This window comes from Mercurialis annua, linkage group LG8 (assembly GCF_937616625.2).
Source record: "Mercurialis annua linkage group LG8, ddMerAnnu1.2, whole genome shotgun sequence".
Taxonomy (NCBI): domain Eukaryota; kingdom Viridiplantae; phylum Streptophyta; class Magnoliopsida; order Malpighiales; family Euphorbiaceae; genus Mercurialis; species Mercurialis annua.
Window position 1 is genome coordinate 37,656,882 of NC_065577.1, and position 16,133 is coordinate 37,673,014.

A 16,133-nucleotide genomic window follows, 5' to 3' on the forward strand; every position below is an offset into this window, starting at 1 on the left:
ATTTTTGGTGTATTAATAGTGTATTTCTGCCGGTTTTTAGTATATTTATGGTGCATTTACAGTGTTTATGGTGTATTTGCAGTGTTTTATGGTTAAACCACAAAAAACACTACAAAATGCCATAAATACACTACTTATACACTACTCTTACACTATATATACACTAATTTTATAAACACCATAAAAACACTATATATACACTACTGTTATACTATAAAAAATAAAATAAAAAATTCCAGGAAAAAAATTTATAAAAAATAAAAATTAACACTATATATACACTAATCTTACACTATATAAAAAAACTGCCGGTCGGTTCGGTCGACCGAACCGAAAAAACCGAAAGCCGAAATTGAAAACTGAAAAAGGTATTATGAAATTAAAAAAAAAAGATATTTTTTGTAAACGAAAAAAGTCAGAAAAAAAATTAAAATTTGAAATGTAAAATTGTAAATAAAATGTCAAAACATGTACCACTTATTAAATCTCAATTTACATATAGTTTTAACCCTTAAAAATCCAAAAAATAATCATATAATCATCTACCGCCATTACTAATACAATAATACCAACATTTACATTACACGACCCAACTCATACGAATTGCTCATTCCTTCTTCATCTTCTTCTTTAATTTCCATCTCTTTAGTCTTAATCCTCTATTTTAATTACATTTTCCTTTTTATTTTTACTGATTTATATTTTTACTTCATACATATTTACATACAAAAACAACCATACTTACTGTAATTTTGTTGTTGTTGTTGTTGTGATTCAAATTTTTTCCGTGACGCTCTCTAATTCGGTTTCTCGATCTCTCCAATCGCGTGTTGAGCTGGTTTTTAGTCTGTTTATTTTGTCAATTTAAGGTTAGTTATTAATAGTTTCTGTAATTTTATTAGATTAGGGTTTTTGTGTTTGCTTTTGGTTTGAATTATTTTGTGAATGTGTTTTATTTGGTGAAATTAGGTAAGCAATGAAATGATGAATCAAGGAGTTAGTATGCAGACTGTATCTTCTGTCGATTCGAATTCACTTGAGGTATGTTTTTTTTAATTTTGTTGTTAATTTCAGTTTGTAGCTAATTTGATTGTAATTTTGTTGTTTTTAGCTTTGATTTAGTTATGGTAGTGATTACTGAATGTTTTGCTTAATTTGATGTTTTATTGCAATTCATGATGTATTATATGAGCTTAATTGAAAAGTATGCTTCGAAAGTAAACATGTTTTGGTGGAATCGGGGATGGTTTAGTTTTTTCATATTGATGTGAGAGTTGGATTAGTGCCCTAGTTGTAGGGTAGATTAGATTATTGAGTAATAACTTTTGATATTATGAATTTGTTCAGTTAAAAAGGTTCTGCCTTGCTTTACATACTTGTTTTCCTTGTATGTAGTAGCTATAAGCAGTTGCATATGAAAGTGGTAGTATGAAGAAGCTCAAATTTAATTATTTTTATGATTGCTGCTAGAGAAACTTAACATTAGTGGAATGTAAACCGTTTTATTTTCTGATTGTCCTGCAGCTCCTTTATAAAGCTCAACCATGGGTACTCTCAACATGCAGTGTGTTTAAACTAAGCTCATCCTTAATCAATCCTCAAAACCTTTAAGTCGTAGCCTGTGCAGCCATGAGAAGCTATTTTTATCCGTGCCACTTTCAAAATAGTGCTGGTTTAACTATGAACATATTGACTCTTATTAAGTATAAACATGCCAGGATCTAGACAAGAGCTAATTTGTGATCATGCATTATGATTTTTCTGCCTCTGAATCTTGATGTTCCATACGCCCCTCTAGCATAGCAAGTTCTGTTTGAATCATTTAACTTTAGATTCATGACATTTACACCGGCAATCATAAACTAGTGATAATTGCAAGTTGTTTATGCTTTTGGTGAATTATTTGCAGAGTGTATGGCATTCTAAACTTGCTTCTGCGACTTACTAGCTAATATTTACTGTCTTTCTAATAATACTGTGGATTTATTTATGGTTCTAGTTGAGTGTTAACATTGAGTGCTTTAATTTTTTTATATCTTTCGCACTAAGACTTTTGCTTTTGCTCATCTCTTTTTTAGACTCGATATTCTGTTGATGCAAGCCAACCACATGCTTCGTTATATTATTCATCCACAAGTGGGCAGCCTGAAGCTGTTTCTTGGACCATGCATAGGGTAGATAACTGCTCTGCAGAGAATGGAACTCCGTCCACATCCACTTTTCATCTGGATCAGTCAGTAGAGCCTCCCACAAAAAATATCCAGAATAACCTGAATGCAACTTCTCTTGCTTGCTCATCGAGTTTGGGGGCAGCAAGCACCTCACAAGAATATAGTAGCTTTGCATCATATTCTAATGCTACAGATCCGTATGGTTATGCAAGCACGGGATATCCAGGGTACTATAGTAACTATCAACAGCAACCTAACCATTCTTACTCTCAGCAGCAGCCCAACCATGCATACTCCCAACAGCAGACCAACCAAGGATACTCTCAGCAGCAGCCAAACCAAGGATACTCTCAGCAGCAGCCCAACCAAGGATACTCTCAGCAGCAGCCCAACCATGGATACACTCAGCAGCAGCCCAACCATGCATACTCTCAGCAGCAGCCTAACCAAGCGTACTCTCAGCCTGTAGGAGCATATCAAAACTCAGGTGCTCCTTATCAGCCTCTTTCCTCATTTCAGAATACAGGGTCTTATTCTGGGACTTCAAGTTATTCAGCCACTTATTACAATCCTGGTGATTATCAGACATCTGGAGCTTACCCGAGTAACGGATACAGTAATCAGACTACACCGTGGAACGATGGGAATTATGCAAACTATACAACTCAGCAATATTCAAACTACACTCCAGACACAACAAGTGCATATAGTTCTACGAGCGCAGCTGCGACTTCAATGAATTACCAACAGCAGTACAAGCAATGGGCAGATTATTACAATCAAACAGAAGTAACTTGTGCACCTGGGACAGAACATTTGTCTGCTTCTAGTGCAGCAAACCAGGGAACTTCATCCTCTGGTCTTACTTCTGGGTATCCAAATTCCAACGGCCAGCCTCCCTTATCATTCACACCCTCTTGGAATCCAGAATCCACTCCATCTGAGTTGCCTTCTGTGCAGGTTTAGTATTCTTTCATCCGTACTTATAACAAATTGGATGCTAAATAAATTTGTGTAGGAAAATTGCTAAAATAATAGCAATAGCATTTATGTGTAAGCTCTGTGCTCTTTAAAAAAATGTTGTTTGGCATGTTCTGTTTGTGACTTAAATTGGGTTTGAATGCAGTAGAATAACTTCAGTGCTGTAGTAGGGCCAGCTTGTTAGGTTGCATGGCTAGCCTTTTGTGAAAGCAACAAATAAGTAATTCACGTGAGGGGTCATGGCCATATCTCATATCAAAACCCCAAACTTGTAAAAAATCAGTAAACAATATACTGCAAGTAAAACGATGTGCACTCAGAAAGAAATGAAGTGTTTCATAATGTATCTATATAGTACTATTAAAGTCTAATATTAATTTGATTTTACAAATTTTTATTTTAATGGTAAAATCTATTTATTTATTTTGTATTTTTTTTGAACCGGCTGGAATTGGAACAATGAACCGGAACCGTTCAAGGAGCGGTTCAAAACCGGTTTCAAATTTTTGGAATTGTGAACCGCCGGTTCCGAACTGGAATGGGGTTTTCCTGAACCATGGCCAGGTCTTTGTAAGATGTTTTGATATTGGTTCATGTTAAACAAGTTGTCAGAGATTGTAAGACTTGTTTCCAACTTTCCATACATCTGTGCCTCTCCTAACTAGTGTGGTCTAAATTGACTATAAATCTGTTATGCTGTATAACTTTTCAGGTCATCATTCTTCATTATTTGGAATTATGGATGATGACTCTTTATTGCACTTGGATTGTTCATATTTGAGATTGGTTTTGTTGGCTTAATTTGATATTTTCTGGTTTTCTTGTCAGGCTGCAGGAGCAACTGGTGGTGCTCATGATAGCTACTGGTCTTCGACTTTTCAAAATCACAATGTTAGTCCTATGCAACCACACTTTCAAAAGTCTTTGGATCCAACATCTTATGACAATTTTCAGGAACAACAGAAAACTGTTTCTCAAGCCCCTATTACGCAATATCCTGCACATCAGGTGTCCCAACATTATCAACCTTCTATACAATCATTTCCGTCGCTTGATACAAGAAGAGTAAGCAAAGTGCAGATTCCTACAAATCCTAAAATTGCTTCAAATTTGGCTCTGGGTTTATCAAAAACCGATAAGGATTGTTCTATACCCGGTGCAGCAGCAAAACCTGCTTATATTTCTGTCTCTATGCCAAAGCCAAATGACAAATCAGTGTCTAATGATGCAGCTGATGGCATGCTTAAGGTTAGTGTTGCATAATTCATCGAGCTGTCGTTGGTATTATATAACATTCACATGATTGTCATAATAGCCTGACATCCTTGGATAACATTCTGCTATTTGAACCGAAGCATCTTCATCGTCCCCCAACTCTTGATGTTCATATCATAATCGTTTTTTGTGGATCACAGTTTTTGTGTGGCAACTGATAACCTCCTTGTTACTTGCAGCCTGGTGTGTTCCCCAATTCATTGCGCTTTTATGTTGAAAAGGCTTTGAAACGCTGTCGAGAACAGTGTAAAAATGACCCTCAAACGAAAGTTTGTCAGGCCATGATGAAGGAGGTGAGTCGTATAACTTGTAACCTGTTCTAATTTTTTGAAAAATTTGTGTCAACCTTTTTCTTTTCTGATTGTCCAGATCATTTCCAAGGCAACTGCTGATGGTACACTTCACACTCGAGATTGGGATATGGAGCCTCTTTTTCCGTTACCAAACACTGTTTTTTCTGACAAGGAGTATGCATTATGTGTCTTGTTATATCATCTTCTCCTCACTCTGTTATGGCTTGATTCCCTTTATTGAGTTTCTGTTTGGAACTCACAAGTATTAGGCTTGATGCAAAATTTTGTTTCAAATCTAGTAATACAAATTTTGATTTTTTTGTTGATTGCAGGAGTTCACAATCTTCAAGTCCTGTTGCTTCATTACCAAAGTACAAAAGGAGCCCAAACAGAAGGTCCAAAAGTAGGTGGGAGCCTTTACCTGAGGAGAAATTAGCTGAAAAGCCCGTTTCAGTCGGTAATGCTGATGTAATAGGTGGTGTCTGGGGTAGAAAGGTATACTTTTGCATCATCCTCTCATTTTCAGTTATTCTATAGTTGATTGGCTTTTGTATCTAAAGCACTCTACTGTAGTTTAAAATGGTTTTATTCATTTTATTGTTTTATTTTGTAATGCAGCCTTTAAGTGGGAATTCTGAGAGCAAGGCTGATGCTTTCAGTAATATTAAGTTCTCCTTACCACAGCATAAAACTTTTAGTAAAAGTGCCCAGAGGCCATTGAAGAAGCAACGCCTTCTCGACGGTGTTAATAATGCTGAAAATGGCGATTCATCAAGTGATAGTGATAAGGAACAAAGTTTGACGGCTTATTATTCTGGTGCAGTAGCACTTGCAAATTCACCAGAGGAAAAAAAGAAACGTGAAAGTCGCTCAAAGCGATTTGAAAGACGGCAAGGGCATCGGCCAGAAATTAATTATTTCAAACCAAAACATGCTGGAGCTGGAAGCTTGTACAGTAAACGGGCTAGTGCGTTGATGCTTAGCAAAAACTTTGATGATGGTGGAAGCAGGGCTGTCGAAGACATTGACTGGGATGCTCTAACTGTTAAGGGGACCTGCCAGGAAATTGAAAAACGATACTTGCGCCTCACTTCTGCACCGGATCCTTCCACTGTATGTATCTAATGTGTTATCTTTTTGTCTACTTTTCCCCCCCACTTCTTTCCTTTACAAAGTGTAAGCCATCGAGGACATATGAAACACGACTAACTTGGTTAAAATCTGTGTGGTTTAAAGGTGAGACCAGAAGAAGTGCTAGAGAAAGCCTTGCTTATGGTTCAAATGTCTCAGAAAAACTATCTGCATAAATGCGATCAATTGAAGTCCATCCGCCAGGATTTAACTGTACAGCGAATACAAAATCATCTTACTGTTAGGGTCTGTTTTGATACTCGACTTCTATTTTCTTTATGTTATTTTGACTAAAGCTTTATTTGAGTTAGGCTGTACGAATAGATGTTTAAAGGATGGATCTTTTCTTGCCCTGTGCTCATGTTTTACCCATTCAGGTGTATGAAACTCATGCTCGGTTAGCATTGGAAGCAGGGGACTTGCCTGAGTATAACCAGGTTGGCAGCCTATTCTATAGTTACTATGTAATCGCCTTATGTTTCAATTTTTGTTTGCATGCATCCATGTATAGAGCCATCTTCCACTCGAGGGCTAGCACTTTTTATTATATAGTGGTGGGGGCCTTGCTGCTGTATTATTGATAGCTTATTGCATAGAAAGCATTATATTAGTGTAGTTCTCCCTGCTTGTGTGATTTTCAGAATTGCTTTCCGCTATAAGATCAATTGTCAGTTTTGATGTGACATTACAGCTAATAGAACAGTCCAAGAAAAGTATTTCCACACCTACATTTAGGATCACTTAAACATGTGCTAGAAAACAAAACTTATCAGCCAATTTTTCAAGAGAATAGTGCATGAAATGTTTCTAAAGAATGATGCCTGAAGATTTCTAAGTGCTATTGTTATATGTCAACTACAATTCAGCTTCATGAAACTATAATCTTCTAAAATATTATCTTTGTCTAATTGATGCTATGATGCTAGGTTTTATTATCGGTTTCGTATGTGCTGTTTGTATTTTAATTATGCATCCACTAGGAGCTCCCATCCTTATCATAATGCTTGAATCTTGAGTATGTTAATTTTGACAGTCAAGGTATCTAAATCGAACAGGACATATTTATAATTGCTTTGTGTTATCTTTTAATTCTCAAATTTGTAATTACATTATGCTTTTAATTCTCTTCGTTTCAGTGTCAGTCACAGTTAAAAACTCTTTATGCTGAAGGAATTGAAGGATGCCATATGGAGTTTGCAGCTTACAACTTACTTTGTGTTATCTTGCACTCTAGTAACAACAGAGATCTTGTATCATCAATGTCAAGGTCAGAGCAAGATAGGAGTTGTATTTTGTTATTATAGTATCGTCTACTTTCTTAATCATGAAGCTCCAATCTGGCTATTGCACAATAAGGTTTATTCTGCAATGTGCTGTAGGAACCATAAGATTTTGAAATAGTTCTCCTTTTGTTAGACACTAGACTGTTACAACATAATGATCATTTCTTTAGTTTTGCAATTCCTTTCCTTGCCTGCTGCACTGATGTGGAAATAATTTTCTTGTGAAAGTTCACGATATTATTAAGCGCAATAGTAAAAATCTTTACAATTCGGTAAATAACTGGGGGTCATAATTCTTTTATCATCCAGATATTTCCCGATTCTTTTACATATTAGGCTAGATATTCTGCAGTTAATTATGTGTGTATACCTGAATACTAGACGGCTTCCTGATTGATGTTAGGTAACAGAATTGAGCAAATACAATATTACGTGAATGCAAATCTCAATGTTTGAACCGATAGTTAAAATGTTAGCCAGAGTGCATTAAATTCCTCCATTTTCCTTTAATGTTGAATGATAAAATAAATTCTTTTTGAGTTGCCAGATTAACCGAGGAAGCAAAGAAAGATAAAGCTGTTAAGCATGCCCTATCTGTTCGTGCGGCAGTAACTTCAGGAAACTATGTTATGTTCTTTAGACTGTTCAAGGGAGCTCCTAACTTAAACACTTGCCTTATGGGTGGGTATACAGTTCGAATCTCTTCTTTCTTATTTATGTATATGTTGAGTTGCGGATTTAAAATGTTAGCATTTGGGACGAGAGATAATAAGGTCATGGTGATTTTTGAATCTCTGCAGATCTTTGTGTTGAAAAGATGCGGTACAAGGCAGTAACCTGCATGTCCCGGTCGTATCGCCCTACTGTACCTGTTTCATACATTGCTCAGGTTTTGGGCTTCTCCACTGTTGGTGAAGGAGATGATCAGACGGAGCCTCTAGGTTTAGAGGAATGTATTGAATGGTTGAAAGCACATGGTGCATGCCTCATTACAGATAACAGTGGAGAATTGCAGCTTGATGCTAAGGTATTTTCATATTCATCGTGGAGTATAAGAAATACATAATTTTTGATGGGAACTTTGAATTACTTTATTACTGAAATAGCATTAAGAAATTTGATTTCGTCCTCTATGAATCAAGTTACTATTATTTTGGGTTTATTTACAGTAGTGTCCTGGTTGCCTCCTACAATTCCACTATTTTTTAATTTATTTAAAATGGCTCATCTTTTGTAAAATAATGAAGCCTCTGGAATATGCCCTCCTGTACTGGTGGCTATCCCATTCGAGAGCCATAAATTGGTAGTACTGGAACAACTATTAAATTAAAATTATATATTTACTATATGCATATCCTTGATGCAACTGTAACTATGCACATTTATTCAATCAAGATCATTTTGGTTTGGTTTTTTCAAGTGTGTGATATTAGAGCATCCACAATGGGGGATGCTCTTGGGTTATTATATGCTCAATATTGAGCACTTCCCATTGTGAGCATTTGGTAAGTGCTCAATGGTGGGGCCAATTATTTTATTTTTATTTTTGTATTAGTTAAATAATAGTTAATATATTATATTGGTTTAATATTAAATTAATAATATAATTAAACATTTACTATTTAAGCTCACCATAATAGAAAAAAATTGTTGAAAACAATTTTTAATAGACAAATTATTTTTGAAATTTTATTTAATCAGTTTTTATTTTATATTCAAATTTGTAATTTTTTTCTTTTTTAATATTCAATGTATTTTTTTTAAAAAAAATAATAACTTATATTATATTATTTTAAGAAAAATGATAATTTTTTTTTATAGTATATAAAAAATAATTTGTACGTAATCTATAAAAAATGTATATAAATACAATATAACCTTTAAAAAGAAATAGTATTGTTAATTGGTGTGGGTCCTAATCAGTTTCCTTTTTAAAGTCTAACCATTGTGACAAGTTGTATAATGAGAGTGAGTTTAATAGAAAGCTGACGTGGCATGGTCATTAGACTCAAAAACAGTCTAACGATTGTGGATGCTCTTAGGATAATAATAGGCTCAATTATTGGAATGAAGTTTCTCATCAGACAATGATATATTGGGGCTTTTTGGCATTACAGGGCATCAATTTTAACATCGGAAACTAAAAATTTATTAAGTTAAACGAGATATCATAAAATTCACTGCCAAAATAACTGAATAACGTGCAAACGGCTGTTTCGGTTTGACATGCTTCAGTTATTTGAATCCTTTATTTACATCATTTGCTGTTGTTTGGTGTTCCTATTAAAAGGAGCAAAATGGGCATAAACTTTTGAGTGTTTGGTTTCAATATTTTGTTTTAATTGAAGATGAATATTTGATGCGCAGGCTTCATCATCTAGTCTCTTCATTCCGGAACCTGAGGATGCGGTCTCACATGGAGATGCTAACCTTGCTGTAGAAGATTTTCTCGCACGGACGTCATTGTAGCCAAGGTGAATGTATCTAAATGTATTCTATTGCATTAGTAAGAGAATTTGGAATGTGCAGCCCTTGACATAATGTACAACCAGAGGATAGGTTTTTTTGTGTGCCTGACTGGAATATATAGTTCAAGAACATGAGGGGGGTTGCCTGTAACCTTAGCGAGGATAGTGCAGGGATGTATAAAAAAAATGCAACATGATGAAAATAGAGCAAAATTTCCCCCTTAAAATAGTTTGCCTAGAATTGCATAGGGACAGCCCACTTAGCTAGCACCAGGTGAGATTAAGATTTTTGGAGTTTATTTTTTGTATTAAACAGTGATTCATTCTTTGTTGGGGAAGGAAGAAATAATGAGAAATGGAAATTGTTGTATGCATTTGTCAAATCAGAATTTTGATTCTTTCCTGATAGCTGATTTACAATTATTGTTGGCTAGGATGCTTTCTCTTGATGGTTTTGCGCTTTCATATTTAATCAAGGTGCCTTTATTTCAGTACCAGTTGCAAAAGTAAATGGTACTTTATTTTTTATAAAATAAATATTACTTTGAATAATAAATAATTTAATTCAAATGTAAAATAGGCATGTAGATGTTTCCTATAATGAATGCTTTGAAAGATTTATATTATTTTAGTTACTGATCACATTATTCAAAAGTTAGGTTTATTGGTTCATGATTGTAAGTTGCTTTTCTTTTTCTTTCAATGGGAGCTTATCAGTTTTGTTTATAAAACAAGCAGCTAATGTTGTTGATCATAGCTTGGCTAGAATTGCACATTTTTATGCTAGTCCTTCAATTTGGTCTTCACCTCGGGGCATGGTTGGTTTATAGAATTGATACGGAATAGACTAACTATTTTATATGGAATGCTTTGGTTTAAATTTTAGGTAAATATTAGTAACTCCATTGAATTTTGATTCTATAATTTTTGTTGAATAAGTATTCTCTCAACAATTCATATGTATTTTGCTCTGCGAACCAAATATTTTTTTCTTAGGAATGGCTACTGTTTCATATGTATTCAGAGGTGATATTTCTTTTGATGCTGTTAATGAATGAATTTTTTTCTAGTTTTGCTATTATTTTATAGTTGAATATATAGGAGCTAGATGTTCGATTTGAGGATTGCTCATTTTTTGTCGAAATAATTCTTAAATTTATCTTTTATTTTTATAAGGTGATATGCGAATTAGGTAGCACATTTGTTAGTGTAGAATGCTCATTGTTTGTCTAGTCATCGTGTTGTGTTTGCTCTTCGAAATTTCTCAAATATCTTACCGATGTAGTTGTTTTTGATCATTCTTAATGAGATAGCTGAATTTCCAAAATAATAATTATATAAGATGAAAATTGCATCGTTTGAAGCTTAAAGATAAAGAGCAAATTACTATGAAGCTCTTCATATTGACTTAATTTACATTTTAGTCCCTCTTATTTGAAAACTAAACTATGTGGCCCCTCACTTTTGCTTCTGTCAACATTTTAGTCCCTCCATCCATTTTTAGTGTTAGTCATTGAAGTCAAAGGACTTATGGGTAAATTAATTATTAAACTTGAGGGACGAAATCGTTGACAAAAACAAAAGTGAGGGGTGAAATTGTTAGAAAAAACAAAAGTGGGGGACCATATAGTTTTGTTGACTTCGTTGACTAACATGTAAAATGGATGGATGGACTAAATCGTTGATAAAAGCAAAAGTGAGGGGCTATATAGTTCAATTTTCAAATAAGAGGAACTAAACTGTGAATTATATCAAATATGAGGGGTGTCATAGTAATTTTCTCAAAGATAAATGGCCACACTAAGTTCTGGTCAAAAAAGCAAATGTGATTTAACATTGTTTGTGAAAATTGATCGAAATCATTCAAAAAGTTGGCATTCTCAATCTTATTTGATTTATGTTTGAAATAGTCATACAACTACATGAAAGCTAAAATCTAACATTAAATCTGGAATGTAAATTGATTTTGAAGGATAAAACTGTATATGGGCAGCTTTTATATATTGGTTTTAATGATGTCAAAAGGCAAAATATTTTCGGACTTGTTAAAAATATATCCAAATCTTTCGACAATTGTATATCTACCCAATGATAATTGAACGAAGGTTCACTTTCCCCTCCGAACTTGGCACAAAGTATCAAAAATGTTCAAATTGAGAAAACCGGATCACTTTTATCCTGAACTTGACAAAACCGACTCAAAAACCCCCCTTATGCTGACATGACACTTAATTGGAGAGTGAGATTTATAAAAATCATAATTAATTTTAATTAAAATTTTAAGGATCTTTTTGAATTTTTTTCCAAAAATTCTCAATTTCTTCTCTTCCAACCGACCAACCACCAACCACCATCCCTATACCTCCACTGTCCACCACCTAAAACCGATAAGCCACCGCCCAAAACCGATTAACCACCTAAAACTCAAGAACCACAACCGCTAAGTACCGACTGGGTTCGTCTTTAACATATCGGACCCGTTGGAGACGAACCCAGATGGGTTCGTCTCCAACATATCGGACCTGTTGGAGACGAACCCAGATGGGTTCGTCTCCAACTGTTGAAGATGGGTTCGTCTTCAATCAGAGACGACGACCTCGTCTCTCTCGTCTCTCTCAGAGACGAGCTCGTCGTCTCTGCTAGCTGCCGGCGGCAGCTGCTCATCGGTCTCTAAAAAAATTGGATTTTTTTTGTAAAAAGTACATAAAGACCCTTTAGATTTTTAGTTAATAAAAGTTTGATATATAAAGTTTTATAATTAAATTGATTTAAAAATTGATATATAAAGTTTTATAATTAAATTGATTTTTTTAATTATTATGAATTGATTTGAAAACAAAATTAAATATAGGATCATTTTAACCCTTTTGTCATTAAAAACCACCTAAAGAGAAAAGAAACCGGAGAGTGTATCTCACTCTTTTAAGTGAGAGTGGGGAGGGGTGTTTTTGTACCGATTTTGACAAGTTCAGGGTAAAAGTGATCCTATTTTACTAATTTGGACGTTTTTGATACTTTGTGCCAAGTTCGGGGGTAAAGTGATCCTTTGTTCAATGATAATTTGTTGTACATTTATCTATTTTTCTGAAATTGATTTAATTATGCCTATAATATGTGATATTTTTAATTTTAAAAATTTAAAAAATTTTCAATCGGGATGCCATATAGTTTTGATAAATAATTTTGAAAAATATTAAATTGATTTTAAAAATTAGATAAATTTTCAACGAATTAGCCAAATATGAATATATTCACAATTTTTAAAAGTTTGAATAATTATTTTTAAAAAAGTTGGCTTTTTAATATATATTTGATCGTATAAGAAAATCTTAAGTTTACATGTTATGTTATTTCTTGCTTATTTTGAGAAGAAGAAAAGAAATTATTTAAGTGGCACTTGAACTTTTTTTTTGAATTTTTAATTTTTTTTATATTAGTGTTCAATTTTTGAAAATGTATAAATAAGGATCTTTATTATTTTTATATCATTAATGTGTTAAAAATAAAAATACATTTTATATTTGGGTTAATTCCTAAAAAAATCACTAAATTTACACGAAATTTCATTTTAATCATGACCTTTAAAAGTTGTCATTTAAAGGCACGAACTTTTATTTTATTTCAAATCTATCACCAAAGTAAAATTCGGTGTATTTTATCTGACTAAAAATTCCTAATCCTAGATATTCTAATTGAAAGATAATAAGATTTGATGTTGATTAATATCTTAGGTCTTTCATTAATGGTTTAGTGAAAAATTTAATTAATAAAATACACTGAAATGATGAATTTGAAACAATATGAAAGTTCGTGCCTTTAAATGACAACTTTTAAAGGTCATGATTAAAATAAAACTTCGTGTAAAGTTCGTGATTTTTTTAGAAATTAACTCTTTATATTTTTAAGTCCGTCTATTATACTAGTAAAATCATAAGGGTAGTATGTGTAAGAGTTACATTGCATATGACATTATAATAATAAATTATATCAATGATTAAGTAGTATTTTTATTTTGTTAATAATTTTGTAACCAAAGATGATTATAACATTTTAAATTTTTTTTATTGATTATTTAAGGAGGGGAGAGCGCTTGTGGGAGGAATCGAACCCACAACCTAATAATTTACTGCTCAACGCTTATAACATTTGAGTTATAACTCAATGGTAACATTTTAAAAGTTGTTTTAACAAAAAATAATAAGCCATCAAAATAACATATAATAAAAAAGTTCACTTATAATTTTTCTTCTGAAAAACCTAGCTTAAAATCTTTTCCAAAAAAATTAGTCACTAGAAGCTAAAATCTACTTAACTATTAATCCATTTTGGTGCTTCAACTTAATTTATCTAACTAAAACAAACAAAACTACAAGAAAATTTTGTATCATACAATCAATAAGCTCAATCAAGCAAATGTACCGCTAATTACAAAAATAAACTTACATATATAATAAATCATCATATTAATTAACCAAAAAAAAATAACTCTTCCAATTTCCAATTCATTCTTTAGCAGGAGAAGATGGGGGCCAAACACTAACTTTCTCCTTCTCAAACTTAATATACAAAGCAGTAACCGCCGCTACAAAATAAACCTGAAGCAACACAACCGCCGGCGTATGATAATTAATCACACCCTTCCCCGTCGCCAATTCCACCAGCACTAACGCCGTTAACCCTAGTAACGCTACCCTCCCATTTACTCTCTCACTATACGGGCTAAACCCGAGCTCCACTTTCACCCCACCCGACACCGCCTCCTTCAAAGGTACAGGTGGCAGGTATATTCCGGATCCGGACCCGGATTTTGATATACCCTTTTTGGATTTTCTAGCTTCTGCTTTCTTACCTGATCCACTACGGTAACGGAGACGGACGTTTGAGAGACGGGACTCGAATGGGTCGGAGTCGGAGTCGGAGTCTGGAGCGGGTGGTGATTCGGGTTTTGGATCGTCGTCGGTGGTGGCGCGGGTTGTGGAGGAGAAGTAGAGTCTAGGTTTGGATTTGGGAGGGAAGGAGATGCAAAACGGCGTCGTTGTAGTTGAGAGTTGCAGAGATGGTGGAGTGAGAATTGTGGCCATTTAGGATTTGTTTTTGAATAATGTGTTAGGATAAGGAAGTTAAAAAAAGTGGTTGATTTGTGGATATATATGTGGCGGCAACTGTAACGGAAGTGATTTTGAGAGCTACGTGTCGTTTATAATGTAGATTTATTGAAGATGGGCTGGCCTTACAAATCTCCGTCTTTGTGAGAAGAAAAGGAGAGAATGAAATTATTGTTGAATTTTCATTAAAATATTCTGGCAAAAAAAAGAAAATTTCATTAAAATATCTAAGAATTCTTAAAAAAATAATGTACGTGTCTACTTTTTAATTTTTTTTTTACTGAGATAGGTTAGAGGGAACATTTTTTAAAGATCAAGTCAGGTCAAGTTGGAACTATGCACTTGGAGCATCTTTAAGGGGAGTCACTATTTTCAATAGCTTAATCAATTTAGAGGCTCCTGTATTTTACACTTTTTTTTTTGTAGGGCTTTATACTTCATTTTTATATTATCTGATCCTTCTACTTACCTATTTTTGATTTTCAGGTCCTTTTTGAGTTTTTTCAGTCCCTCTACTTACAATTTTTTTTTCTCTAGTCCCTATACTTACAATCTTTTTTTCCTCCAATCACACAAAATGACTGGAAAAAATTTAAAAAGGACCTGAAAAATAAAAATAGATAAGTAGAGGAATTAGATAATACAAAAATGAAGTATAAGGACCTACGAAAAAAAAAAGTATAAAGTACAAAGACCTTTAAATAAGTTTGGCCTTTTTCAATTTGGTGAATTTTCATCAAATTCATTCTAATGGTCATCACCAAATTTTTCATCAAAAAATATTTTTTTTTATTTTTTAATATAAAAATTGTTTTTAATTCTTGACATTTTATACACTTTTTACCAATTACACCCACAAATTTATTTATGCTCATATTCGTTCGAATTATAATATTATTTATATTTTAAAAAATAAACTGTTATTAATTTTTTTAATTATGAATATCTTATAAAATTTACTTTATGTTAAAATTATTTAAAATGAACGTTACATTAATTTATTTAAATTAACACAAAAAAAACTAAAATTAACGAAAACATAAATCAATCCTCATAATGACTATGGTTCATCCACAAATGCTCTATTAAAGTATTGTAAAGTTCAAGATAAGCATTTTTATTTTTAATTTATCAATGTCTCGAGAAAAATTGTGATGGACTTAAATTTAATTGTTGATCCAAATATGCGTGCATATTGGGAAGCCGAACACAGACGAATATTTCAAAAAAAGCTCAACAATCATCCTCTACTTTAAATACTTTTGGTGACTATTTTACTAATATTGGTGGATCCGATACCAATCTACCAGATTATTAATAGAATATGTATTCTGTTTATTTATTACGTAATGTCGTAGTATGTTTCGTTTTCAAGTTATTATATCGTAAAATTATCTATGTAATGTTTTTATATTATTGTCTCGTA

The 16,133-nt window shown here is 33.2% G+C and overlaps 2 protein-coding genes across 2 annotated transcripts; one reads left to right on the plus strand and one right to left on the minus strand.

Moving 5' to 3' along the window:
• Positions 1–541: 541 nt before the first annotated feature.
• LOC126660373 (SAC3 family protein A) lies at positions 542–9,972 on the plus strand. Its single transcript, XM_050353843.2, has 14 exons — positions 542–869; positions 970–1,041; positions 2,079–3,131; positions 3,981–4,400; positions 4,607–4,720; positions 4,797–4,894; positions 5,053–5,215; positions 5,339–5,833; positions 5,957–6,097; positions 6,229–6,288; positions 6,988–7,118; positions 7,682–7,815; positions 7,935–8,161; positions 9,502–9,972. The coding sequence occupies exons 2-14, from the start codon at positions 982–984 to the stop codon at positions 9,601–9,603; spliced, it is 3,198 nt and encodes a 1,065-aa protein (XP_050209800.1). The 5' UTR covers positions 542–869; positions 970–981; the 3' UTR covers positions 9,604–9,972.
• Positions 9,973–13,969: 3,997 nt separating this feature from the next.
• Positions 13,970–14,762, minus strand: LOC126659585 (uncharacterized). Its single transcript, XM_050352881.2, has one exon. It carries the CDS (start codon positions 14,681–14,683, stop codon positions 14,105–14,107), a length of 579 nt encoding a protein of 192 aa, XP_050208838.1. The 5' UTR covers positions 14,684–14,762; the 3' UTR covers positions 13,970–14,104.
• Positions 14,763–16,133: the final 1,371 nt, after the last annotated feature.